The sequence below is a fragment of the Symphalangus syndactylus genome, chromosome 16 (genome assembly GCF_028878055.3).
Source record: "Symphalangus syndactylus isolate Jambi chromosome 16, NHGRI_mSymSyn1-v2.1_pri, whole genome shotgun sequence".
Classification (NCBI taxonomy): domain Eukaryota; kingdom Metazoa; phylum Chordata; class Mammalia; order Primates; family Hylobatidae; genus Symphalangus; species Symphalangus syndactylus.
Window position 1 is genome coordinate 18,128,532 of NC_072438.2, and position 27,549 is coordinate 18,156,080.

The 27,549-nt window shown below is 50.8% G+C and overlaps 1 protein-coding gene across 3 annotated transcripts in view; it reads right to left on the reverse strand.

Annotated features, from left to right (window-relative positions):
• The window catches only part of WDR1 (WD repeat domain 1), a 41,222-nt gene extending 37,934 nt beyond the window's left edge, over positions 1–3,288 (reverse strand). For 2 of the 3 annotated variants that reach the window (XM_055245467.2, XM_055245468.2), the window contains exons 1-2: positions 3,049–3,279; positions 2,505–2,626 (exon numbers count right to left, since the gene is read on the reverse strand). In XM_055245467.2, the coding sequence (XP_055101442.1) occupies positions 2,505–2,626; positions 3,049–3,064 (138 nt within the window). In that variant the 5' untranslated portion in view covers positions 3,065–3,279. Of the gene's footprint in view, positions 1–2,504; positions 2,627–3,048 lie in introns of all 3 variants that reach the window. The other variant, XM_055245473.2, reaches the window with a different exon arrangement.
• Positions 3,289–27,549: the final 24,261 nt, after the last annotated feature.

Consider the following 27,549-nt stretch of genomic DNA (forward strand, 5'->3'; position numbering starts at 1 on the left):
CAAGGAGACCTGTTTGGTTTTAGGGAGTTTGGGGGGCAATAATTCAGGTGGGGGAAGATAGCTTAGTTGGGGATGGAGGCAGAGGAAGCCGGGGAAATCTGTTAGATTCTGAAGATACTTTGAATGTGGAGTCAGAAGGATTTACTAAAATTAAAATGTGGCACAGAAGTGAAGCAGGGAGTGAAACAGGAGTCCAAGGTTTGGGGCCTGAACAGCTGGAGGAACGGTGTTCCCTTTTAGGGGAAGAGCACATGGGAAACCCAAATTTGGCTTGGGGTGTATGTTGAGTCTGAGATGTCAATGAGACATCTGTTAGATCTTCCATGATCTGGTCCTCCATTTCTTCCCTTTTCCCTCCCTGAGCCTGCATTCCAACCAGACCATCTTCCTTCCAAAATGGTCATGCCAATTCATGTCACTTTTTCTTTCCAAGAGTACTTCGCCCTAAAAAAAAAAAAAAAATCTTACCCACCTTTACTTGAGTACCCAGTCCACCCATCCAACTAACAAGAGCCTCAGTGCCTGATCTATATCCAGCCCAGGGAGGGCTATATTAGTAGCATCTCGTGCTGACCTGGCATTGCAAAAACTTAAAAATAGATGAGAAGGGAAAGAGGGTAACCCCTGAGAAGAAAATGGCAAACCACCGGGAAGGAGTAAGAATACAGATCTCAGAAACAGGCAGAATGGGATTCACAAGCCGGGAAATGCTTTCTGCAAAGGGGTGCCTGACCCTGAATGACCACTCCATTAGAAGCAGCTCCAGTTACTGGCCTGCCTCACCTTGCTAAGTCTGACTCCTCTTTAGAGTAACGGGCCCATGTGGGGTGGAAAGAGATGCTGCAGTTTAAGAAGCTAGCACAGGGCCAGATGCACAGCAGGTACTTTATGTGAGGCCCCCTCCCTGGAAGTCAATGTGGACTGCAATGATGGGGAAGGCCTAGTTAGGGGCAAAACCAAATATCCTACTGCTCTGTATCCGAGGATGGGTTAGTGGATTTTATTTGCCAAACTACTAAATATCTCTTTAGGGCTATCTCAATTTTTATTTTCTCAAAAGCCTCAAAGACCTGACTTCGGAAACTTCCAGATCATTACCATTAGATCCCTGGTGATTTTCTCCAGTTCTAAGCAAGGCTGTTCGGCTTTCTAGGAATCTGTGTGACTAGCAAGTTGTTAGCACCTTCAAAGCACATTCACACCACCCCCTCATTTGAGGTGCCCAGCAATCCTGGGCAGGTAGAGCTCCGTCTTCCAGCAGAGGAACAGCAGCGACTGGCTGGCTTAACGAGACAGATGGGGGCAGAGCCAGCAGCTCTTTGGACCAAGAGGCTTCTCCTTTCACAGAGAAGGAAACTGAGACCCAGAGACCTCTTCATTCCCTCAGCCAGCTGCTGGCCTCCTGGAGGGCAAGTGTGTCTGATCAACAGTCCCAATCTACCAAGGGAAATCAGGCTGACTTTAAGTTGACAACCCTTGTATACCTGTGGCCTATGGAATCAATCAAAACATACACCTTTGTGCCAGCCGCCCCCACTAAGCACAGCACAGGAGAAATCACCCAATGGCCAGGCCGGCACCTCCAACTCCCACTCCCCCAATTCCATCACTCAGGCTGAGGAAGGGAGAAGCAAAATTTAAGCGTGTAACCCAGGGAGGGAGGGAGGCTGACAGACAGACTGGGTCACCCCAACAATTACAGAGGGATAACATGAATTCGTAAGGATTTCCCAAGGAGCTGGCTCTAGAAGCCTTTTCAGCCTGGGTACCCGAGGCCTGCAGAGAATGATTCATGGGAACACACTGCTTCCTGTTCTTGCTTTGGGGCTTAGATCCATGGTGGCAGATCAGGCTGGCCCAGAGGCCTGGGTGTTTGTCCGGGTTCTGCCACACTGGAAAACCAGGGTATTAACAGCGAGTTAGCTGAGTGCCATTCCATTCAGCAAGGGCTCAACGTGCACCAGGCACCACTGGGCTTGAGGGACGCCATCAGCTCATTCATTCCATCTGCCCAACCAGCAAGGGAAGTGAGAGCGGTCACCATATCATCTGTTTTACAGACGAGGAAACTGGGGCTCAGAGAGGCCCAAATCGCTAGTCTTCTCAAGGTCATGCAGCGGCCGACTGGGTCAGTCTGATCCCTCAAATCCAGAGCCCTTGCTTTTAAAGAATTAACTAATCTCATCTCCCATCCACGTACTAACCAGACCTGACCCTGCTTAGCTTCCAAGATCAGAGGCGATCCGGCGCTTTCAGGATGCTATGACCGTAGACAGAAACGAAAACTAAGCCTCAGTTTCCTCATCAAGAAAGAGCAGAAAGGGACCTGGGTGAATCTGAGGCCGGCTTCCGGAGCTCCGAGGTGTGGCTCCCAGTAGAGGGGGCGTGGCGCCCTCACCCTCCCCGGGCCAATGGGCAGGAGGTGAGGGGTGGAGGGGAGGGCAAATTATCCCATCCCAAGGTGGCTCCGGAGCAGAACCGCGCCCGGGGTAGGGGGTACTCACGTCGATGTTCCTTAGGATGACGCACTTTCCATTGGTGTACAGAAAATTGTTGCCCTTAGGGTCGCCGCCGATGATCTTGGAGACGCCCCTCTCCACCTGGGGGAGGCTGGCGAACACCTTCTCTGCGGAGACACAAATGCGGCGGGGAACGTCAGGGCAGGGCGGGGACGGCGCGGACAGACGGGAGGAGAAGGGGCCCCTCACCGGTCTCGGCCGGTCACCTGTTGACTGCGCTGGGAGGGCGGCCTCCACTTTCCAGGAGCGCCAGGGACCGCGCGACTTCCTGGTCCGCGCCTCGGGCCAGGCCCTTGGGGGCAGCGGGGCTCCTCCGGCTCGGCCCACGGCGCCAACTTGGGGGCGCACTCCCCGGCGGGGGTCTCGCCCTGCACCCCCGAGGGCGGCCCCGCCACGCCTCCGGCCGGCGCCTGCACCCCTCCCCCGCCCCGAGGACCCCCCCCCCGCCACCCGCACCGCGCCGAGGGCCTGGGGACCGGGGCCGGGACAGCGCGGCGGCCGCTCGGGGGCCCCGCGCCGCGGCACTTACTGATCTCGTACGGCATCCTCGCCCACTTGTTACCGCGCCGCGCTCGCCGAGAGCCTCGGGGGCCGGCCCGCGCTGCGAATTACACCTCGCCGAAGCCGAGCCCGGGGACTGGAGCCGGAAGGCGGCACCGGGCGTGCCGGGCGTGGAGGGGGCGGTCCGAGGCCGGGGCTCCGAGGCCAGCTCGCGCCTGCCCTGCGCGCTGCCGCTGCGGACGCCCCGAACCCGGAAGCGCGGCCCCGCGCGCGGCTCGCCCCCAGCTTTGACCATATATAGTCAAGCGCTCGGCTCGGCGGCTGCGGTCCTGGCGAGCCTGCGCGGACCTGGCGCTCCCCTCCCCCGCGGGCCCCACCCCCGCCTTGCTCGCCCCGCCCGCCCCGCCCCGGAAGTGACGTATAGCACGCCCCGCGGGCCCTTGAAAAGGCGGCGCGGGCGGCTGTTAGCGTCACAATGCTTCTGGGAGTCAGATAGTGTGTGTGATTCTTCTTGTAGGTTGTAGGAGCGGGCTGGGCTGTAGGAAACTTTTTTGCGGAGGGGAGTCTTATAGACGCTGAAAGTACTGGTGGTCTTTGGTGGGGGTCTGGAAAAACCTCTCCGTACCTGTGACTGCGTTGCGTGGCGGGCGCTTTCCGGCCTCTCCTTGCTGACTGGCCCCGGGCGTTCCCGAGCCGCTAGCCCTCCTGCTCGGGTTCTGGAAGCGGGAGAGGGATGCTTTTTGCGTTTTTTAAGCACGGTTAAGTGCCTTTCCTTGAAGTAGTTGCTGGCAACAACGTAGGGGTAACTCTTTGTTGGGCCTGAACTCGTGCTGTTCCTCTCTCTCAGAAGTTAAACTTTTAATAAGGCAAAAAAGGCGTGGGGGGAGGGAGCTGCCGCTTTTAAGGAAGTTAAAGCTTATTTCCTAATGAAAGAAAAACAAGCCCCACTCCTAAAACCAGGGTAGTGGTTCAGTTGCGGTGGGAGAGCAGGGGCTGTGAAGTGTCCAAGCTTTTAGTCTCACCTTTCAGTAGGGTGGGTACAAGCTTTCCCTCTGGGCTCTGGGGGCTAGGAGGGTTGTAAAAGTGGGAGAAAAAGTACTTTGGGGGGGTAGCTTAAACGTTATAAGCAGGAGAGGGATGCTGTTTACGCCTTTTAAGCATGGTTAAGTGCCCTTCCTTGAAGTAGTTGCTGGCAAAAAGAACGTTGGGGTTACTCTGCTGGGCCTGAACTTGTGCTGTTTCTCTCAAAAATTCTTAAAGGCAAAGGCGTTGAGGGTGGGGTCGGGGGAGCTGCCATTTCCAAGGAAGTTAAAGGTTATTTCCTAAGAAAGAAAAACTAAGCCCCACTCCTAAAACCAGGGTAGTGGCTCAGTTGCGGGGGGGAGAGCAGGGGCTGTGAAGTGTCCAAGCTTCTAGTCTCACCTTTCAGTAGGGTGGGTACAAGCTTTCCCTCTGGGCTCTGGGGGCTAGGAGGGTTGTAAAAGTGGGAGAAAGCAAAGTACTTTGGGGGGGTAGCTTAAACTTTCTATAAGCAGGAGAGGGATGCTGTTTACGCCTTTTAAGCATGGTTAAGTGCCCTTCCTTGAAGTAGTTGCTGGCGAAAAGAAAGTGGGGGTTACTCTGCTGGGCCTGAACTTGTGCTGTTTCTCTCAAAAATTCTTAAAGGCAAAGGCGTTGGGGGGGGGTCGGGGGAGCTGTCATTTCCAAGGAAGTTAAAGGTTATTTCCTAAGGAAGCAAAAACAAGCCCCACTCCTAAAACCAGGGCAGTGGCTCAGTTGCGGGGGAGAGTAGGGGGCTGTGAAGTGTCCAAGCTTCTAGTCTCACCTTTCAGTAGGGGTGGGTTACAAGCTTTCCCTCGGGACTCTGGGGGTTAGGGTGGTAAAAGTAGGAGAAACCAAAGCACTTTGGGGGTAGCTAAATGCGCTGAAACCCAGCTGAGTGGTTCCTGCTTTCCTCTAACCTGCAAGGTCTGTTTTGCTTAAGGTTGTATCTAGGTTAGTCTCTTGCTACCTACTTCCGTAGTCTCTCGTGGCTCACCTGGGTTAGCGGCCATGTTGCCTGTCTCCTATCTTCCCTCACCTTGTGTGTGCTCTGGGTAGCTGAGTGATCCTTCTGAAGTAAAATATTCCTCAGCTTGTCTGTAGGGGCTCCAAGTTTCATGAAGTAGAAGCTAGTATTGAAAACGGCCCATTAGGGCCCTGGGCGACAGTCTCCGGGTCACTTGACTGCCTACTGTCCCCCTCACCTGTATCTTTGCCTTGGGTACTGGCCTCGGAGGCTGTTTTCCTGAAACTATCTTCCCAGAGATTTACTTGGCTGACTCCTATGTCCTTCAAGAGTATTTGCTCAAATGTCACTCGATGAGTGTCACCTGTCTCATTCTAAATTGCAGCTTCAACCCCTTGCAAACTACCTCTCCTTCCCGCGTTCCCTATGACTTTTACTGATTGTCTCAACCCTGACACCTGGGAGATTCTCCCAGGGATGACCCCACTCCCCACCCACAATTGTTAATCAGGAAATAACGGATATGAAAGTAGCTTTGTGAACTTGAGGGGCTGTGGAGAATGTTTGTCTTCGTACAAAACAGATTCCTAAAGCAGACAGCGGCCTACAAGCCGGGCCTGTGGATCTGCTCTGGTAACTTAGAACTCATCAAACCACCTTAATGAGACCCTGAAATGATACAATTGCATTCACCTGTAGTGCATTCGTGTAACAAGGCTGTTAGGAAAACTAAGGACTACAAGCTCTTACAAGCTGATAACCTTTACACCTGTGCATAAAGCATTGTTGTTGACACTGAAAATGAGAATCGAACTTGAGTAAAACATTCCCAAACCCCAGCTGCTGGGCTCTACAGCTTGTTTTTAGCGTTGAAAGGAAGTTACATGTTGGAGCTGCAGAGGTTTTAGAGGGGGGGTGGGGGAGTTGTTTGCTGCTAGTCACTCGGGTCTATAATGAACGTGGCAGGAAATCTGAAGGATTTGAAAGGAAATAGGGAACACTAGGGTGTGTTCCAGGCTTTTCCCTGAAGGGTGAGCTCAGTTTGGTGTTCTCAGCTGTGGGAGCTCTAACACCTGAACCGTGTTTACTTTGGGCCCAGTCTATTCCTTGGGCTCCCCTACTCTCCCCACTCATGCCTTTTATAGTGTACCCTGTTGTGCTGGGCCTCCACTGAATTCAATAGGGATGGCACCATGTTCTGGAGGCTGAGACCCAGAGCCAACACATAAGGTGTATGGAGGGGACTTGCATACAGAGTGGTCCAGAGCAGCTGGCTGGACAGAACTGCACTTCAAAAAGCAGTTGATACAGATCAGGTACACCTGCACTCCCAGGGTGTGGCTAAGCTGCTATCGGGTGTCTAGCATGTTAAGGGTCACTGCCAGGATATGCTTGTTTTCAGATGTCTGTCATAACCCCCTAATAGGATGGGGATCCTGAGGTCTGCATACACCAGTGGTTCACATCTCTTGGGGACCTAGCTACTTCTCTGGCCTCTTCTCGAACTCTCCCGGGAGCTCTGTAAAGTCAAAGGCACCTACTCGAACCGAACCACAGCCAGAAAAAGACCACTTTGCCTTCCCCTCCCCTGCTGACTTCTCTGGGGTGCCGCTTCCGATAGTGACCAGCGTCCTTGCATCTCCAGCTGCACTGACCAGAAATCTCACCCCCCACTTACGTTTAAAGCCTTCACCAAATCTAGTTGCTTTAGAAACTGCATCTATCGAATCTTTCTCTAGCACAGCCCTGCTCTCGGTGCTCTCCTTCACCTGGGTTATACTGACCTCTTCCTGACCAGTTTATCTGTATCTGCTTGGAGCCCCTCACTGCAGCCAGAGTAACCTTAAAAGCTTGCTGAACCTCCAGTAGCCTAGGTCTCTATCTTGAGACCAAACATCCTCCCTGGGCCTCAGACACTGGTGTGCCGAGGCTCTGTCTGGCTCAAGGAGCGAGTCTCCTGGGTCATTCTGTTCTGGCACCTGTCTCTGGGTTTTCACTGATACCTCAGTTTAAGGCCAGTCCACCCTCAAGCTATACGCCTATTTTGTTACACACTGGTTTGTTTGCTGTGACTACGGGGTTCATCAGTGTCTCAACTCTTTCTGCCAGAGATGAGAGCAGGGGACCCTGTTTCTTGAGCTTGCTGCAGGGGCCCACCCAGACAATTTGAAACAGAATGCAGGTGTGCTAGATCTATGAACGGCATGCTTTTTAGACGGTGGCAATTTTCTCCCTTTTGCTGTGTGAGTGAACAATATAAGCATCACCTGAACTTGTACTTAATTCTAAAGCGGCAACAATGTTCTTGAAACTTCTTGCGGCAGCAGCTTACAATACTTGAGAGAACTCTTCGACTACCTTTGGGGTAAACTAGCTTCAATTGGGTAACTCGGGCAAACCGCTAATTGGCCTCAGGTGCTAAGGAGCTGTTTGACAGCTTCCTCTCAGGGAAAACAAGTTTCGAGTGGGTTCTGAATGCTTTATGTAACACAAACACTGGTGGCGTGTGGCTTCCTGGAATGCACCTTGTCCTCTGAGCACCCTCTGAGTCCTGGCTTCTCTAGAGCCACAAGCTTGCAAATATGTCAGATGTGTGAGGCCTATACTGCTGGAAGCTTTGGGGAGGAACACAGCCACAGGACAGCTGAATTTCCCTCCAAAGCCTGTCAAGCTACTTCCTCACTTTCAACCCTCACGTTCTGTCCAGGCTGAGGAAAAGAGGGGGCTTTCTTTCTTGTTCCTTCAACTGTATCAACCCCCTAGGAAGGGCCCTATGCAAGGGTAGTCCTGCTCCCCTCTAGCTCACCCTGTGAACTGAACCCCCACCCCACAAAGGACTGTTGGGTACAGTGGGTGGGAGCCTTTCTGCTCTAGGAATTTCAGTCCCTTTCCCAGGCCTGTCCCTGTGTCTCATAAATAAGCTTAAGTCATACTCTCAAAGCTTCATCTCCAGAGTGTCCCAGGAGTAAATCACCTTTCTCTACCACCTTAAGCCTGTCTCGCTGCCTCCACCTCCCATCTGCACAGGGAGTTTGGAGTGTGGTTGCCAGCGAGGCCTCTAGAGGGCCTGACACATGGTGGGAAGTGGCTGCCCACAGCCTGAGTTAATGTGTAACGCTTTTGGCGACACTGTCAGGCTTTCAGATCTTTAATTCTCAAATCAACTGGTTGGATCGAGTCCATAGTCTAAGCTGTGACTAGGGAGGGTGGTTGAAAGGGCAAAAGCAGCTACTGGTGCCCACCTTTGACCTGGAAATCCGGGGTGTGGGGCCTGGGCTGTCCCTCCAAAGTGAACTGGAAACTGGGCTACCTTGCCAGAAGTACTTGGATGCCTTTGTCAGGGGACTGATAACAGCCTCTAACCTGCCAGCATAAACCTATGCAAAAGTGTTTACCGGTTAGTTCTGCGAAGGCAAGAAATGAATTATCTGCAACCCTGAGTGAACTCGTTACTGGATCCCTTCTTGGGGCATATGTGTTGTAAATACCCTTGTTTCCACTATGAGCAGCCCATTGGAAAGTGGGGTTTTGCAAATAAGCAAATATCTAACACCTGTATGCTGCAGCAGCTTTAAATCCCTACAAGTCATGGAAGCTTGGGCATAACTTTTGTTTGAGGTTACTGAAGGATGTACTTCTAAACACCTAATCAACGGCATAACTTTAACAGTACAGGGAACATATCCTACTCGGGTTACCTACCTTCATTTCTTAAACGTAGCTTCAGGCAACGAAACCTGTCTGATCCTTTTCAAGATCCCGGTGAGTGAAGGGGGTAAACTGGCTGCTGGAGGTCAGCCTTGAGACTGGAGGGGGACCTAAGGCCGTGTCCTGCACTGCCCGTAGCTGCAAGCGACTCTGGGCCAGTTACACAATTCCCGTCTCATTCTTTCCTGTTAAACTCCCATAAGTGATAGAACAATCGCTTCTGTCTCCCTGCTTGCCTCTGAGACTGTGTGGCTGTGAGGCCTGGTGACGGGAGCCCCGGCCTGTCCTTTCCCGGGACCCTTCCTGGAACAGTTTCCTTACCCTCATACTTGTGAGCACTTCCTGTGAGCCAGACGCTGGGTTTGTGGGCCCTTGCCCTTCATCTTACATCAGGGAAGGGAACTCGGGTTGGAACTTTGTCGGGTTGAAAAGCAAGTGATGCAACTAGGAGTTAAACGGGTTGGGTCTTCTCTTCAGTCTAAGCTGTCCCTTACACGTGAAAGGGCTGAAATAGATCAGATATGCAAGTTTTAATTGTGCCCCTAAATAACCAACTTTTCTTCCAGTGAAGGTAGAATCGAGTGGCACACACTCAGCTAAGTTCAAGGATAGCATCAGTCGTCCTCCAGTTGAAAGCTTTGTCTCTTAGGGCAACTACTTAGACTCCTAGTGTTTCTGCCTTTTCCTTCTCAGTCCACAGTGCCTGGGTCTTTGCTGGCCTCCAGTTGTGTGGTCAGAGCTAACGTGCTTGGCTGTTGAGCACTGGTGTCTGGCTTGGTTTGTGCCCACAGTGCAGGGGCTTGGCTATGTGGTCACTGGGCATCCTGTGGTGCCGTGGGGGTCTGGTCTGAGGGTTGTGCCAGTGCCTGTTGCTGACATGGAGATTCCCATTATGAGGCTCCATTTTCTGCAGCGAGTCTCCTTGGGCAGACCCCCGGTGGCCTTCTTGCCCATTGGCCTGTGTGCTTGGGTCCTTCCTCTGCTCCATGGGCATAGAAACTCTAGATCCCAACACCGTGTTTGAGTGTTCAAGACTTAAGCAGAACTGGATCCTAGCCCTCTTCCAGGGGGTGCTGAGGATCTTTGAGCCCTGACACAGCCACAAATCCATCCCAGCTCCTGCCAGCACCTCCCAATGCTGCCCTTGGTTCCTTGGCGGTGGCCTCTGGCCGTTTCAAAACACTTTTCTATTAGCTGCCTTCATAGTCTGCTTCCCCCAACACATGGACCCAAAGGGTCAGCTCCTCTGCAAAACACAGCATGGACATACGTTGTTAGTGGAGGAGGGCTCTTGAATTTGTTCCTATGGAGAGACACTGACCAGCTGGATGCCCTGCCTCTCCATTCTCCATTCTCATGCCTCACTGTCGGGGAGGGGGGGATCCGACTGCAGATGGGCCTAGGGAACTTGGACATGTGTCATTCGGCCCTTTCCTCCTTTGACTCAGGCTCTGCCTGCCTGTGGCAAACAGGTGCCTCTGATCTGCTTCCTCCAAGTGGGTGGTGGTTCTGGGTAGACATTGCCCATCCTAGCAGTGGGGATCTTGTGTGGTCTTTCAGATCTGCATGTGGCTGGGAAGCTGTGTACTGCTCTGCTAGGGCTGGCATAACAAAGTGCTATGAACTTGGTGGTTTAAACGGAAATTCTTTGTTCTGTGGAAGCCAGGAAATCCGAGATCAAGAGGTGGGTGGGGTTGGCTCCTTCCCAGGCTGTGAAGGAGAATGTTTCAGGCTCTCTAGCTTCTGATGGTCTGCTGGCATCTCTGCTTCTTGGCCTGTGGGACCACCACCCCATCCTTGTTTTCATCCTCATATGCCTTCTCCCTGCGTGCCTGTTTACACTTCCCTGTTTATAAAGGACACTGGTCCTATTGGAGTGTAGGACCCACTGAGTTTTTACTTCATCTTAATTCCATCAGCAGCCACCCTGTTCCTAAACAAAGGTCACACACTTGAGAAAACAGACTTCAATATAAATAGATGAAACTCAGCCCCTACAGTGAAGGGCAGGGCTTGCCCTCTCATCCTTCCACCCCTAAAGCCCCACCCACCAGCCTCAGCGCCTTGGGGGAGAAGGCAGAGGCAGTTGAGTTGGGGTGACCCACCTTGACAAGTGGCAGTGGTGGTCACACTAAAGTGTTGCCACCCATTCTGGAGCACCAGTCCTTGGGGAAATTGGACTCTAGGGCACAAGCTGGATCCAATAGGCTAGGTGTGCCTGCACTACATCTGCCTGGCAAAGGAATTACCAAGGAAGTGACTGAAAAGCTCTTCCCTACTCCTGCTCCTGGTTCTGGCTTTCATCCTAAAATGCTCTAATGCAGCTGCCTTAAAAACAAGCATTGGAGCATTTCAGTTGCTCGGCATCTCCCCCTGCCTTTGGGGACTGTGGGACCAGTTTTTACCTCGGCTGCTGTGGCCGTAAAAGTTACTTCTGCTTCTAGGCATGACCAGAGAATGGCGGTGGCCACAAACCAACCAGGAGTGTGGGTACTGTCTCAAAGTCCCTGGCTTGGGCCTAGGTCTAGACAAGGACCCGGGTCCCCTTTGCTCCTGTCTGGGGAGGGCTCCAGTCATTCCCGATGGCATTGCTTGGGATTGGACAAAGTCTCTCCGTACACAGGCAACTCAGGTGTTCATGTAGAGAGGCTTCTCAATAAGGGAAGACATCAAAGGCGGGGGATGGGGGGACGTTAGACAAATGAGCTCAGACTCGGATGAAGCTTGATAGACCAAGTAGCACGACACATTCTGGAATATCTGGCAACTGGCATGGACTCCGTAAAAGGATTTTAATTTGTACAGCTTTCGATGTACATTTGGGCACAGCTGTTAAATTGGTACAGTTATGTCCTATTGGGAAAGATGCTGCAGTTGTGGCCACAGTGGAGGCTTCTAGACACGTGGGACACACAGGGGTGGACCCTGAGAGAGACCTGGCCCTGCAGATTAGAGATGACTGAGGCAGTATAGTGTTGGCAGGTCAGCCACATACCTAGTGCTCGCCTGGCATACTGGATGTTAAACGATTCTCAATCCCATCTTAGTATAGTAAAGTGGTCTCTAATTGTTCCCCCATATGATTTTATAGGAATGGTCTTCCAATGCTGAATGGTAAAATCAATGTTCAGTGTTCCCTGTAACATCTGAAACCTGGAAACTGCAAGTGCTCAGTCATAAGGGCTGATGTTGTCAGTCACTCTTTTTGGTTCACAAAGCTTATTTCAGCCCTCCCAAATGTTCTCCCACTCCACATCACTACCCAGCATCAAAAGGAGCCTCCAAGCAAAGGGTGTTTTGAGTGTCACCCTTGACCACCGTGGGGGAATTGTGAAGCTAACATAGCAGGACACCTTGATCACGTGGGTGGCTATCACAACCTGTGGGATTGTGAACATCTGGAGTCGTGTGCACCTCACATGTCTACAGGACACCAAAGGGTCAGACACGAATGCAGTATTCTGGAGCTTGGTGCCTAGTAACTTATCCCCCTCTGTAAAATTGTTGGTGTGTTCTGCAGTTTTGTTTTAAAACGACCTGTATATTTGTAAAGCTATGGGCCCCTGGCACCCCTGTTCCCACACCCCAACACTTCTAGCATTTAGCTAGCCACATGGCGGAGAGTTTTAATTTTTAACTTAACTGAGAAGGTTTATCCCGCCTATAGAGGGACGGCCAAGAATGTACGTCCAGCCTGCCCCGGAGCTTGGACGATCCCCTCCAAGCCTAAAAGGTTAATAGTTGGAGGTGATTCCAGTTGATATTTTTTCCCTTTTTTCAGGAGAATTAGATTTCTGTAGGATTTTTCTTTAGGAGATTTATTTTTTGGACTTCAAAGGAAACTAATATTTTCATACAAATTCTAATTGCTGTGTGTCCCAGGCAGGGAGACGTTTTCCAGGGAAGGGCCGGCCCTGCGTGCAGGTTCAGATGTTAGTTTGGTGTTACAAGTTTATATCTATATATATAAAACTTATTGAGTTTTTACAAGATGTGTTTGCTGTAGACTTAACACTTACGCAATGCTTCTAGAGTTTTATAGCCTGGACTGCTACCTTTCAAGGCTTTGGAAGCTGTGAATTCATTTGGTTCGTTCTGTACTGTTACTGGGCCCTGAGTCTGGGTGGCTGTCCTTGCTTGCCTGCAGGGCTATGGCTCAGGGTGGTCTCTTTTTGGGGCCCAGTGCATGGTGGCCAGAGGTGTCACCCAAACTGGCAAGTGCAATTTTGTTAACCCAGCGACGAACTTTCCAAAAAATAGATACCTGGTTCCCAAAAATTGTTGGTGTGTTATAAGGATAAAACGCAGGCTGTGTTAAGGCTTTGGTAGTATCAGAAGTGTTTGAATGTTACGTACATGCTAGGTGGCTGGAGGCACTATGGAAACTAGGAACCATGTTGACCCTTCTGTGAAGGTCAGGGAGGCTCTTGTATGACTACAGTTGATACGTGAAGGATGTGAAGAGTAGAGTATGTGATGTGCTTGGCAAAGGAATGGAGTCTCCCTGAATACTTGAGGGGAATGGAAGTAGGGCTGGAAATGGGAGCCAGGGAGAGTTGGCGCTGGGGCGGTTTCATGGAGGGTCCCCAATGACCTCATGATCAGATGCCATCAGGATGTGTCAAGCATGATGTGGATCAGATTGACTTGTTGGGGTCACTACTTTGACCTCACTGTGGAGGGTGGTGGGGTGAAATGGGCCAGTTGGGACACTGGAGTTGGGCCAGTGTGAGTGGTGGCCTATGGAGGATGGAGGGCAGCAAGCCTGAGATGTGGCAGGCAGGGGAACACAGCATTGTCCTTGATATCAGAGGAAAGGAGCCCAGGGATGATGAACCTATGGGTTTGGACAATACAGTGGGTGGTGGGTGATGCCAGTCACTTAAAAGTGAAGCCACCAAGCAGCAAGGGATCTGACTGCCTCCTTCGCATGCACCATGAGGATTGATCCTTCTGTATCAGCAATCTCGTACTCCTAGAAGCCCTACCCCACTGTACGTGAAACATCTGGGTGTTGTAGCTGGTGTCTTCAGGTAGTACTTAAGTTGTAACTCTCCCAAACACTTCGCATGTTATACAGTGATGCTCTCAACTGATGTGCAAGTTGGACCATTATTTCTGAGAAAGTTCTGCAGTCAAGTCTTTCCTAAACAGATCCATTGCATTTCAAGTTCCTCTGTAGAGTCACAAGTACTGAGGATGTGTGGGTTTATGGTCATCATGCTGTTAGCTGCAGATATCAAGGTGATGGCATGGTCAGGTGTACTACACTGGGCCTACACTGGGATCTGTCATCCTAATGACTCAGCTAGACCCACTTCTACTTGAGTTGTCACACAAGGTGGGCCCTGATTGTCTCCTTGGAACCATGTCCCGTGTCTCCTGCTTTTTCCCTACTCAGCACAAACATCCTGGATTTAGGATGCACAATTAACTTGTAGCTATCTTTAATTCCACATGAATGAAAACTCCTGTGAGGTCCTCATCTTAATGTTGTGGCATTGGTCCCAAAGTTAGTTCCCACAGTGCTGTATCTGACTAGCAAACAGATTCCCTCTGGCTTGAGGATGGTGAGCCTAAGTTATGCTTCGTGTTAAAGGGAATTGGCTGAACTTAACAGGGCTAGGATAGTACATAAACTAGTGTTGGTAAATTAGGTCTAGGCTTAAGTGGGGGGGTATCTTGGCCATAAAGATACAAATTTCCATTCTAACAATCACTAACATGATCAAAACTGGTTTGACAGGATACCAGTCACTTGAGGATAAAACACTTGATGGTAGTGACTCTTGATAATCAGCTGCTGCTTGAAGTCACTTATTCATGCAGTCTTTGAAATTTAAGTAGACTTGGCCTTGTCATTCTGTCCTTGAGCTGATCTGGAACAAGCTTTTAATCTGTCTTGCAGATGGAAAGATCTTTACCCAGATGCACACAGGGTGTAAATGTGGGTGAGTCTTGGACCTATCAGTCTAACAAGACACAAGGTATCGATAACTCTAGCTTTGCTCAACACCTGAGTCTGCCTCACTTATAAAAATGGACAATTGGGCCTGGCACGGTGGCTCACGCTTGTAATCCCAGCACTTTGGGAGGCTGAGGCGGGCGGATCACGAGGTCAGGAGATCGAGACCATGGTGAAACCCCATCTCTACTAAAAATACAAAAAAATTAGCTGGGTGTGGTGGTGGGCGCCTGTAGTCCCAGCTACTCCGAGAGGCTGAGGCAAGAGAATGGCGTGAAACCCGGGAGGCGGAGCTTGCAGCGAGCCGAGATCGCGCCACTGCACTCCAGCCTGAGTGAGAGCGTGAGACTGTCTCAAACAACAAAAAAACGGACAGTTGGCAGGACTGGCTTTTGAGACTTGGAGACAGATCACGGTGCTTTGTAAACGGAATGTTCTCTAGGTGTGGGACAAATCAACATGTGTGTCTATTAAATTCTTACTACATTGTAGGTATTAGAGTACCCAACTACCCAAGATGTCTCAGCTAAAAGGCTGAAGTGGACTAGGACCGAGGAATACCAGGTGCCCAAGTCCATGGTCACAACTATTCTGTGTAGAGAATCATGGCCCTAGTGTAAGATCGACCTCATATCACTGAGTGAGGCACTGACTACTTACGGGGAGATGAAAAGATGGCAATCTTGAACCAGAGAATAGGTAAGCTCAGATGCAAGAGGGTGCTTCCCCTACCCCTTATGACCTGGAAGGACTTAGTGGAAGTGGCGTTTTGGAGCTCCATCTTGGATTGAGTGAAGGGATGCAAGAAACCCTTCCCTGGTAGGGGAAGTGTGCAGACCACAGGTGGAACAGACCACTGCTCTGTAGGTACAAGTGTGCAAGCCCAGTATTGGGGTTCTCCAGAGGGACAGAAAGAACGGATATGAGTTTATTAAGTACTAACTTACATGATCACAGGGTCCTACAATAGGGTGCCTGCAAGCTGAGGAGCAAGGAGAAGCCAGTCCCGATGGCTCTGAAACCTTGGAGAGAACTGAAGAACTTGGAGTCCAGCGTTTGAGGGCAGGAAGCATCCAGCACAGCACAACGATATAGGCTGGGAGGGCTAGGTCAGTCTCACGTTTTTCTGCCTGCTTTTTATTAGCTGGCAGCTGATTAGATTGTGCCCACCAGATGTGAAGGGTGGATCTTCCTTCCCCAGCCCCCTGACTCAAATGTTCTTTTGGCAACATCCTCAGACACACCCAGGATCAATACTTTGTATCCTTCAATCAAGTTGACAGTACCATCATACCCAGTGAGTCACAGTGCTAGGGTCTATCAGAGGGGGGACTTCACTAGAGAGGGCTGGCCATCAAAGCATACCCCACAGGGTTTGGTGGGGGGATGCAATTGGGGCCGTCAAGACTAGAGAAGGCATTACAGCTCTTCCTGACAGTGTCCTTAGGAAGCCTTTGAGACCTCTTAGCAGGGAAAGTTCACTAGAGACTATTGCTTAAAAGTTTGGCTTCTATGTCATTCAGTCCCACAGATTGGCAAAGAGCTTGGGGAATGCTTGTTCTCTTAGGACATCCAGCTGGCAGCTGTGCTATGTGGGCTATGCAGATGGAGCAGCAGGGATTGGGGGTCACTGCTAGTGAATTGCATCTGCAGGAAAACTAAGTCCTGAGTCCAAGAGGGGATGGCTTCTGTTCTGCCATGGTGACTGCCAAGCTCAAGTCGGCAGATAACAGGGACTTCTCCGGAGAATTGTAGGCGTAATTTCTCGTGCTTCTCGGGCTAATTCTAAGTACTTGGGTTGAGTTGACTCCGTGCTGGGCAGCCACTGTGATTCCAGTGTAGTGATGAGGAAACCAGCCAGTGTCAGACCAGTCCGGGTATTATAAGACTTGACTGTGGCTGGGTGCTTCACTTCTGTAAAACTAGATCGTACGTGGAAAAGATGACTGAATTTGCCACATTTATAAACCACAAGTCCAAGAGTATTAAAGAATTTTGAACCCTTAACTTCAGGAAGTCTTATTACTAGGTCTTCAGTTCTTGTTTATTGAATCATAGCTGTCTACTTCGTGTGAAAAATCTCTGCCAAACTTGGTAATCACTGTTCATTTTAGACAGCCTAGCCGTTTCTGGCATTCTTTTAATGCTGACATTTCTCAGCACAACTGTGCTGGCTTTTGAGAATCGATTAAGCTGCTTCCTGATTGACCGACAGGACAAGCTGTTTCTGGATGTGTTTTGGAAATGTGGTGCCAGAGTCTGGATGGTGTGTACTCGGCCCTAAGAAAAGCTGCTCTGTTTCAGTTACGGGGAAATTATTCAGGGATGTTAGGGTGAAGGGATAACTACTCACCTCTTCCGTGGGGGTGGACTGTTCACCCACCCTTCTGGAGCAGGGGGAGTTGTGTTGACCTTGGACTTTGCCCTCAATCCTCATCGTTCTCATCACCAGGAAGTAAAGGCTAGCCTGGGTAGTGAAGCCACAGTTCCTACCTGTCTTAACTTCTGTCGTGGTGTTGAGTCTGCGTGGGTGCCCTGCAGTGTGTATTTCCTCGCGTGTACTTCCTCACGTGTACCTCCCTGAGTGGAGCTTCCCGTGCTTGTGTTGCAGGGCTTGGTGCCTCATCTCCCTCCCCTTGAGGTCTTGATCGAGGAGGACAACCTGGCTGTGAAATTTCCAGCTGGCAGAGGCTTCCTACTTGACCACCACAGGCATTGTTTTAATGATCTGCTTGCAGCAGGAGGCCAATATGTTGGGAGAAGGAAGCCTCCTGGGCTGGGTAGAGTAGTGTCTGCTGGTCTGTTTTAGCAGATGTGGGCTGCACAAACTCTTGTGGCTGAGTTGGCTGAAGGTGTCACCTGTTACAGCCATGATGGGCTCTCCCCAACAGCTGGAGTACCAAACATTGCTCTGCTGGAGACTGCTCGGGTCCAGGGCTGCAGCTGGACTTAAAGGGGTTCCTTAGATGTTAAAGCAGAGTAGACTGGTCCAAACCCTCTGTCTCAGCAGACCTCAGGATTTGAGCCAAGAGCTGCTTTTCTGGGTTCTAAAGAGGCTTTAATGGGAGGCAGGGAAGCCAGGACACACACCCGGAGCTGGTGGTGCAGAGAGGAGCCATACTGAGCAGTGTAGAGACCTGATGAGCCATGCTGCCCTTAGGCTGCAGTTGTGCTTGGGGGGAGGGGCAGTTCAGACTTGATAAAAGGGCACAGCTCAGCATGGCTGCAGGGTGACCACCTGGAGAGGGCATAGGTGGGCTGCAGGGGGTTGATCTCTCAGGGCACAGGAAAGCGCTCAGGAGGCTAGACCCCAGTGACATGGACTGACCCCAGGATGGCATTTACCCAGAGAATCTGCTCCGATATAAGGCTGGTGGTTAACTTCTGGATGCTGCGGTCTGAGCATATTGAATCTAAACCTCACCCTTGAGCCTTGGCCTTGCAAATCTGGGACTTCTGGGTGTTCTCTTCTGTCCAGCACAGTGAGGGGAGCTGACTTGGTTGTCACAGGACCCTACTTGTCATCTTGAGCAGCCACTATTTGATTCCTATGTGTGGGTATACCTAGACCCTGCCTGTCACTAAGACCCCACCACAGGGATGCTGGGCTGCTGATCAGCTGGTTACAGGAATCAATAGGCTTTTGCCGGGGGGGACAGTGGCTGTGGAATTCAAAGAACAGGGCTTTGCTGGGCCTTTCTCCATGTAATCCATACAGAGATGTTTGAGCCTCCAGAATGGAGTCTTGGTCGGGGCTCAATGAGACCAAGTCTGACCCTCACCCCCCATGCCGTGAGTCAGACCAGGAAGGACCCTTACAGTGACTGAGACTCCAACAGTTGATCCCATAAACATAGGGTCGCTGCTAGTGGGAGAAATCCTTGAATGTCCTCAGTGTGAACAGCCTTCAGTGAGCACTCATCTCGAGACATCCTAGGGGATGCAGACGGGGAGAGAAAAAGAACATGGGAGAATGTGGGATGGGGCTGCTGTGGGGAAAAAACTCCAAAGGCCAGGACTGTAGGACCACCTGGAATGGTCCCATTCCTTCAGAGATGTTTATCCAGTGTGAAGATCCTTATGGAAAAGCTGCCTGCCCTGCTGTTCTGAAGGAAAACCTGAGCCTCCCCCCCCAAAAAAACCCTCCCCATGCAACACGTGGTAAACATGAGTTGAGCCCTCACCAGAACCCTCACTGGAGGGCAACATGGAAGGCAAGCCACTACCTTTGGACTCTGAGTAGATCCTGCTGGGGTTTAACGTGTTCACTTCTTGTTTGCTGTAAGTTGGATCAGATTTAGTTCTTCCTGCACGATGGCAGTGAAGATCCCATTAGATCGATTGCCTCTGAAAGCTATGCCCCACTGGGAGGCGCAATCTTCATCCTTCACGGCCCCTTAGATGGGCTAAGAATCCTCACATTCAGGGTGCTGCACTCGCTGTGCTGCAGCAGGTTATACAGAAAAGAACAAAGCTCTGGGACCCTGTGGGAGTTGGATGTGGGCAGCCTGGGACTTAGTGGTCAGGTCTGTGACTAAGGGGGACAGTGGTTGTGCTGGTGAGACTAAGGCAGAGCTCCATTGCTCTGGTTTAAGCTCCAATTCTTTGCCAGTCCTTTGCAAGACTATCTCAGGAATGTCAGTTAAGGCTGTGCTGGAAGGAGATGGCCTGGGGGGGAGGTGTGGGGATGGACACAAGGTGGCCTGGAAGAGCAGGGACCTGTCCCAGCTTTCCTTCTTACTCGGGATACATGGTTTGCTTGTGTGCCAGTATCCTTGTTCCAAATGTGACCTGATGTTTGCAGGTCCAAAGAAGGGGAGGGCGGAGGGGAAGGCAAGAGATCCAGAAACACAAATGGGTCAGCTGCAGGCATCTGGATCCCACCAGCTTGAAAGGCTTGAGTGAAATGTTCAGCCTCAATGAGAGGATAAACAAGATGAATGTAGTTTGAGCTAAGTTCAAGAAAACTAGAAGGAATGCCTCCAAGAGGAAGGTACAGTGTAACTTCTCATCTAGTCACATGGCCTGACCTCATGGAACCTCCCCTGCCCAGCTCTTCAGACAAACACTTCAAGTAAGGCTTTTAGCTGGGTTCAATTGCTCTGAAGTATCATCTTCCTTGAAGACCTTGGTGGGTGGAAGGAGAGCCCCAGACAGGACTAGGCCCTGAGGACACAGCCAGGCAGAGCCAGTGGAGAGAGCAAGTCAGTTCAGCACAGGAGGGGGCAGGACCACCAACACCTCTGACAAGGTTAGAATCTGGACTGCGCTGGGACGAGCTCAATTGGAGTCCTGTCCTGGGAGAGCTGGGGCACCTGCACAACAAGGGCAAGCTGCTGCCTTCCTATTTCACGTAGGAAATGGCTCCACCCACCCCTATCCATGCCCTGTGGAGTCTGTTCGAGTAGGCTCTGTGCTCCGCCCGCCCTCATGTGAGTTGGTGACTGAGCTGATGCCAAGCTGTGCCCTTACCAGGCCTCACATGGGAATGTGTTCTGGAATTGAGGGGACATAATCGCTGAAAACCTGGACTTCTGGCCTACTGTGACTGTGGCAATGAGGGCCTGAGGCAGGTGGACACGGGGGCCCTCTAGGCAGGGCAGCTGCTAGCAAAGGGATGCAGTGGGGGCTGGGGGTGCCACCAAGGGGGCAAGATCTGTGTGCCTGAAAGGGACTTTGGGAGTTGTTAAACTCGAAAAATGGGTGCCAGGTCTGCTCATTTCTGGGGTGTGTAATGGGGATATATTTCCCCATGGAATGAGATGCTAGTGAACATGTTATGTAGAACCAAAGACATCCTGGTAACCTGGCAGAACATGGGGGACAAGACTTACTAAGATGTCCTATGTGACCCTGATCTCACTGGCAGTACATACTTGGGAATCCCATCCCAGGACAAGTCCAGCGCTCAGCCCCTTGTGGGAGGATGAATGTCCTCTGGGGTGCTCAGGCCCTGGTAGCCTTGCTGCCCCCACTCATGAAACACATAGGCTGGAGTTCTCAAGCGGGGGTTCTCGCTCACTTTCTGTGGAATCCTGATGGCTGAATGCAGCATGGGGCGGGCTGTAGACCTTGAGGGCTTCCTGAACCTGCCTGGGAAAAGGGATAAGTGATAAACTGTTACCTTTTGGTGTACTGCCTGATGTCTTGGAGTGACAGCCCGTGACTGTTGTTGTGACTTGATAACCAAAGCCAGGGTATCTATGGGTGGTGCTGGCCAGCTGTCTGGGGTGTTGGGAGTGCTGGGGGCATCATGGTAGGTCTTGGGGGGGGTAGCATCCCAATTGATGTGGAATTTTTCCCACTTGTGCCTGCCTGCCTGCCTGCCTGCCTGCCTGCCTGCCTGCCTGCCTGCCTTTAAAGTGAGATGCCCTGGAGCCTGAGGGGGGAGGGTGGGGTGTGGGGCAGCTGCAGCATGACTAAGGTGTCTGCTGAGCAAGGGGATGTCCTAATCCAGAAATGTTGCCCTGGGCATGCAGATGCCTAGGTCCCCAAAACTGACAGCTCGTCCAGGGCTTGAATGGCCCCTTCCCATGAAGGACATGAAGTCAGCTCATGATGCTGAGAAAAGACCCCCTTCTAGGCAGATTCAGGTGAGACTTTTCCTAAGGCAGGCAGGCTAGGTAGGAACACCAGGAGGCCACCTGCCTAGCTCGGGAGAGGAACCTGGCAGGAGCCCAAGCCTGTCATCACGGGAAACATGACAATCTCCATTATGCCCTGAGCATAATGAGAACTGAGGAGACTTGGTGCCTGTCAAGTTTCCAAAAACCCCAGCAGCCTTAAAGTCTGCTATATTTAGTCACTTCCAACGCTGCTTCCTGGCCGGTTCTTGTGGTCCTTAACTTGGATCAAAATTTTCAGGCTTCCAGGAGAGTTGCGTTTATCTCTAGCCAACTTTCTAGGCTGTGCAGACTAGGCAGTATTCTCAAGGTGGTCCTGAGTGTTGAGGGGAGAAGGGGCTCACAGGATGCAGCAGGAATCCCGTCAAAGCAGGTCTTTCCTGGAACTTGTACCCCATCCCCTACTACGCAAGGATGCCATGTGAGTGACCTTGATTCCAGCTTTCTGGTTTTTCTCACCTGGTGAATGTCAAAGTTGTACCTTGTTAAATGTAGTTGCTGCCTGACTGGGAGCTCAAGGCAGGGAGGCGAATGTATTGCTGATGAAGACAGACTTGTTTTTGTCTCGGTGTTTAGGATCTAAAAACATCCCACAACTACTTGGAGGTGTTGAGGGTTAGGGGTTCAGTCTCCTATGAAGTATAGCCGAATAACATACTACTAGATCCCACGATTCCAAGTATACCAGGGTTGACAATTCAAATGATCAGGGATACACAGGAGGGGCTTGTTCCTCTGGTCATCTTTCATGGTGGACAGAGTGCTCAATGGAGGGCCTTCAAGAGCCTAAGACTCATCTACCTTGAGTGGGATTGAGGCTATTGGCTCCTGGGTGACCCACCTGTCTATGTCTGGGATGTTCCTGGATTCCAGACTCCTGCTGATCCTTTTCTCAGTATGCACTCCATCTCGAGACCACCAGGGAAAGGAGATGGAAGTGAGGAGGAAGGGGGAGGGGTAGGTCACAGATCTGGCCTTCAGAAGAGAGCAAATAACTCATAACTTTGATACCTAAGCTCCAGACTTCTCAATGACCTTGAGCCTTAGGTGGCTATAAACTCACCAGCTGTCTCTGCCTTCAGGCTGAACTGATCTTAGGACAGGAATTTCATCTCTTCCATAGGGTATCTATACTATTTCAAAATGGTTTCATCATAGTGGCTTTGCATTTTCCTGAAGATTCTTTATTCATGCCAGCTCCAGCCACTAGTCTTCACTGGACTTAGCTCTAACTCCATGCCTTTCGCCTGACCTCTTACATCAGACTGGTGTTCAAGCCACGTCCATGGAGATACTAAATTCTCTACTGGCAACAGAATCGGTATATGGATGAAGGTGGTGGTTATTCATGGGCTTTCCTCACTGTGTATGGCCACTGGAGGCCTGAAGCTGTCCACAGATGTCCCTGAGCTACTAGATGGGGCTCTTTTACTGAGGGTTGTCCCAGGATGTTGCCAAACCTGTCAGAGCATGGTCTTTGCACCGATGGGGTTACTGTAGTCTCAGTTGTTGAATTATCTGGTCATCAGATAGGATTAACCTTGGCCTTGTCTGCTGTCCTCACTCGAGAGCCTACTGTGATGACTGAAAGGAAGTGAGGTTTTCTTCAACCCTTTCTTCCCTTGCAAATCTCCATGGAGCCTGACCTTGAGGCATCCAGGGCAAAGAGTTCCTATGCAGCCCAAGTAGGGTTGGAGAGGATGTTTGTCTGCTCTCAGTCCCTGGCCTGGTGGACCCAACAGGGGCTGTCTCATCCTGTGTGCCTGCTTCCTGTCTCGGGATTATCCTGTCCTTACCCTTAGCAGTTGGGTGCTCTGTGGAATGTACTCGAGTCCTGCCAGACGAATTCCCAACAGACCACATCCCACCTCGCCGTGAACATAAAGGGCACGTGCTTTGGGGACTGGCATGCCAGGATTTTGAGGCAGCTCCTCCCTAAGCTTTCGAGATGTTGGGGTGCTCTCCGCGGATGCTGTTGCCACTCACTACCTTTAGAGGTAGAAGGAAGAATGATGCCCGAGAATAACGGAATGGGTCAAGAGCACCCAGGCCTAAGGTGTAGGGAGGTGGCTCTTGGAACTATTATGCTGACCTGTCTCCAGAAAGGAGCCTTCTGGATGTCTTGGCCCTCCTGGCATCTGAGCTCTTCTTGCCTCTGGTTGTGTGGCCTCGAGGTATACAGCAGCCCATGGGGGGGGGAGTCCCTGCTGGGTCCTGGGGAATGTAGGCTCCACAGCTCCTCTGCCCTGGGCTAGGTCCTGCCATATCACTCGGGTTTTGCTCTTAGATTTCTTTGCAGTTTGTTCTAGGTGTAGATGTCTTGCTTATGTTACCTGGACCTGAGCTTCCTGGATCTGGTTTGGCGTCTGTCACTAATCTTGGAAAACTCCTGGTTAGCATTACCTCAAATACTTCTCAGGTGAGGCAGGGAAGGGTCAAGAGCAGGAGCTTGTGTTCCCATCCTCAGGTTGGTTGGGCCTGGGTAAAGTAACCCACAATCCTTGTTAGGGAGAGTCCTGGGTATATTTCAAAAGTTTCCCCTGCCCAGAGGCATGAGATTCTTCCATCCTTAGTTGAGACTAGGTGGGGCTCCTGGAAATAGCCCAAGTCATTACGGTCCCTGGAGCCTGAACTCATTTCGACTACATTGAGCCTTATGTTCACTTTGAGATAGTCAAAGCTGTTCCTCCAGGTACTTCTCCCTGCTGGCTGTGACAGGGTCCTCTTGTCTGGCTCGGTACCTGCTAGGCAGTAGCTTTCCCTGTTCATCTTTGGCTCTCAAGAATGGCTTACTTCTGGGTTAGGTTCAACTTTCTTGTCAAGAGGGGGATGAATTCTAAGCTCTTCAAATATCAGACAGTAACTCTTGTCTGGAAAATTTCCTGCCGATCACATCCGGGTGGGTTTCCTCTTCAGCCGCACCATCAAGTTAGGTGAGCTGCATTTTCCAAAGTATTATACTCAAATGAACCTAAACAAAACATTTCTATTTCAACCATGTTGAAGTTTACGATCGGTGACATCACATTTACAATGTTGTGCACCTATCGCTGACTTGAACTAGTTTTTCACCCCACCAAGAAACTGCAACCACTAAGCAGTAATGTTTTCCTTCTCCCTTCATCCCCAGTCACCTCCAATCTACTTGCTCTATAAATCTGCCTACTCCAGATATTTCATAAGATTTCTACTTGCTCTATAAATCTGCCTACTCCAGATATTTCATAAGATTATAATCGTCTGTCTGGTTTTTCATCTCAATTTCCATCCACATTGTTGCATATCAGAGCTTTTGATTAACAATCCATTGCATGGAGACGTCAGTTCTTGGTAGTGACGTTGGGTTGGCTTCCGTGTTCTGGCTGTCATAAATACTGTTGCAGTGAACATTGGGCATATGGTGTTTGCTTCAATCCATGTTTACAATTATCTTGGGTAAATGGGGAACTACTGGATCATATGGTAATTCTTAGGTTTTTGAGGAACTGCTTCTGGAGGTGGTTTTAGCTTGGAAGACTTATTCCTGAGGCCTGAGTAAAATCCCTTATCACATCTACACTCCATGTGGCAGTTACATGACTGAAATTAGAAGGGAAGGTGAACAGGTGGCACCTGGCTTCACTAGACTTGGAGTTTCTGGGCAATGTGCAATTTCCTTAGACAGCTGTTCCTAAGCCTGGAGTGGTTCTCTGATGCTTGTTGTGATTCTTGGATCTTTCCCAGCCTTGTCGATCCTGGGGGTTGGGGGAGTCTGTTTTCATCCCACTCAAGGCTTTTGAGTGCTCTTAGGTGTTTAGTGACCAGTGGTGTTACAGGCTTATCCTTCTTATAGAAGGAGGGTGTCTCTAAAATACCTGTGGGTAGAGGCCTCTCTTGACACCCTAACTCCCCTAGACTGACACTCCGGGGTCCCAGGAGCATCTTGGGTGGTCACCTTCAGCCTGAGAGGCAGCTGCTACTAGAGGCAGGATGTCCTAGAAACAGGCCCCCCTCTCTGGGGGGCCACCCCTGGGTAAGAAGCTCCATGTACTTATCTGAAGGTGCACAGTGGGCCCACAAGGATCAGCCATGTGGAAGAAGGGAAGGTTCCTATGGCCTGTTGACTTCACCCTAGGACTGACTGTGGGGTGCCCTTGTCACTCCTGGGCATGTTACCCCTCCTGTAGGACCAGGGCATCTCCAAAGAGTTAGCGCATCTAGCACTCTTCTGGGAGGCTGAAGACTTGCAGATCACTTCTGAATTGGAATCTGCTCCTATTAGAGCTCACAAGACTGTCTTGGACTGCAGGGAAGGGGCTGCCAGTCCTTGTGCTATGATGCCCCATGAAGATAAACTGTTGGCAGAGAATGTGAAGAGGATTTGGCCTCTTGCCCTCGCAGAGGGAGGGGGGCATTTGGGGCCCACAGATGGTAACTTCCCTCCAGCACCCCTGCGCATCTCCAGCCTGAGCTCCAGAATTGTGCAGTCAAGGGCCAGATGATGGGGGCTGTGTACTGGTTCTGCCTGTAGGGATGGGTTGGCTGGGCAGGGCTAGGAAAGCAACTTGCAAGCAAACCAGGGTTTTATCAGGATCATCTGATATATGAGGCCTGCTTTTCTGAACTTCCAGTAGCGTGAATTGTGACTGAAGAAAACCCTCTGAAGCAAGAACTTAAGCATGGCTTATCAGACTCTGAAATTTCTCATCTAAGCCCAGTGACAGTGGGTTTTGACAACTGTCTCCTGAACTGGCTGCTTGTTCCGTTCATCTGTTTGACTGTATCTTAGTGCCATAAAGATGAAGCCATTCTTGGACATTGAGCTGTCATAATTCTGAAAGTGGTTATAGGCTTTCAAACTGGCCCATCTTGACTTGCTAATACACCTTGGAGGGGAAAATATGAACACTTCTGTGCCTCCACATATCCATTTTAATTTCTAACCTAAGGAAGACATCTAAGCAGTGACATCGGCTTCATGATGAATTCTAAAGATTCTCTTAGAAACACTTTTAGACACATGCAGTGAGCTTCTTAAAAGCAAGTCCTTAATTTGGTCTACATTATCACATTGCCAACTCAAGTTTGGAAATTCTTTTGGCTTGAGACTCCAGGAAGACTGACTCAGCAGCAGCAGGTTAGCTGGATGATGAATACCGATGAGGGGAAACCAGGAGAAACTCGGAAAGATGGAAGAATGGGTTCAAACTCGCTCAGTGTTCAGTTACTGGTAGTTAGCACTTGTGCTGCTCCTGAAGTGGCTCAGGAGTCTGATTGTACTTGGAGTCGAATGAGATACCCAGCTTCCCAGGAAATGTGGGTAGAAGTCCTGGGTGCCTGGAGGTGGGCTCCTGGGACACCAGGATAAAGGGATCTGATGGGAATGCTTGGACCATGGACTGGGGATGGGGGGAGCTGTCCAGAAAGTGACTCTGGTAGGGTTCTTCAGTATACTTCAGTTCAATGCCTGTCTTTCACAACTGACCTTTTTCTGTTGTTCCTTCCCACACTAGCATAACCGTACACAACTTTTTCCTTGAACCACCATTTACTAAGGTATTACATCAGGAAACAGGCAATTCTGTGCATAGTTGAACTTAGAGATAGCCAGAGGCGATAACCCCTCTCCTGACCTGTTGATGGTAAAGGGAGGCTTCCAGGCTGAGCCCCTGGCAGTCTGTCCTGGAGGCTCTGCCCTCAGTGGCCCGGGTCTGTCACTGCCCCTTCTGAGCCACAGCCTGCTGCCTATGCTGATTGTGTGACCCTGCTGTCCCTTACTCGAAATTCAAGCTTGGCTCACTTTCTTTTAACAGGTTGTCTGTGCCCCCTTTCCCAGGAGGGCTGACTTGCAAAGATTCACATCTTTGTCACAGGCATAGGCCCTCCCTAGGGTGGGGGTTGTCAGACTGTCAAGCTCCCAAGCAGATTTCATTGTCTGATGTGCTGCCTCGTGGCCACCAGGGGGCGCCAAAGGACTCCCATCAGCCAGGGTCCAGGATGGAAAGGAAGCCACTGGCTCTCTGGGGACTCATGGATTTTGAGGATGGCACTGGGGAGTCTATCTTACTGTCCTTTACAGGGGCCTGTATCCTGAGACACAGGCAGCGACTCCCACCTTGGGAGTGACATCACTGAGCAGGAGAGCCTGGCACCTTGGCTCACGTGAGCCAGAGCTCCACACTCGGGTGTCTCTGCTTCCTGGGTTGGGGGCTGTGCTGAGTTAGAGAAATGCGTTTCTTTGGTCTT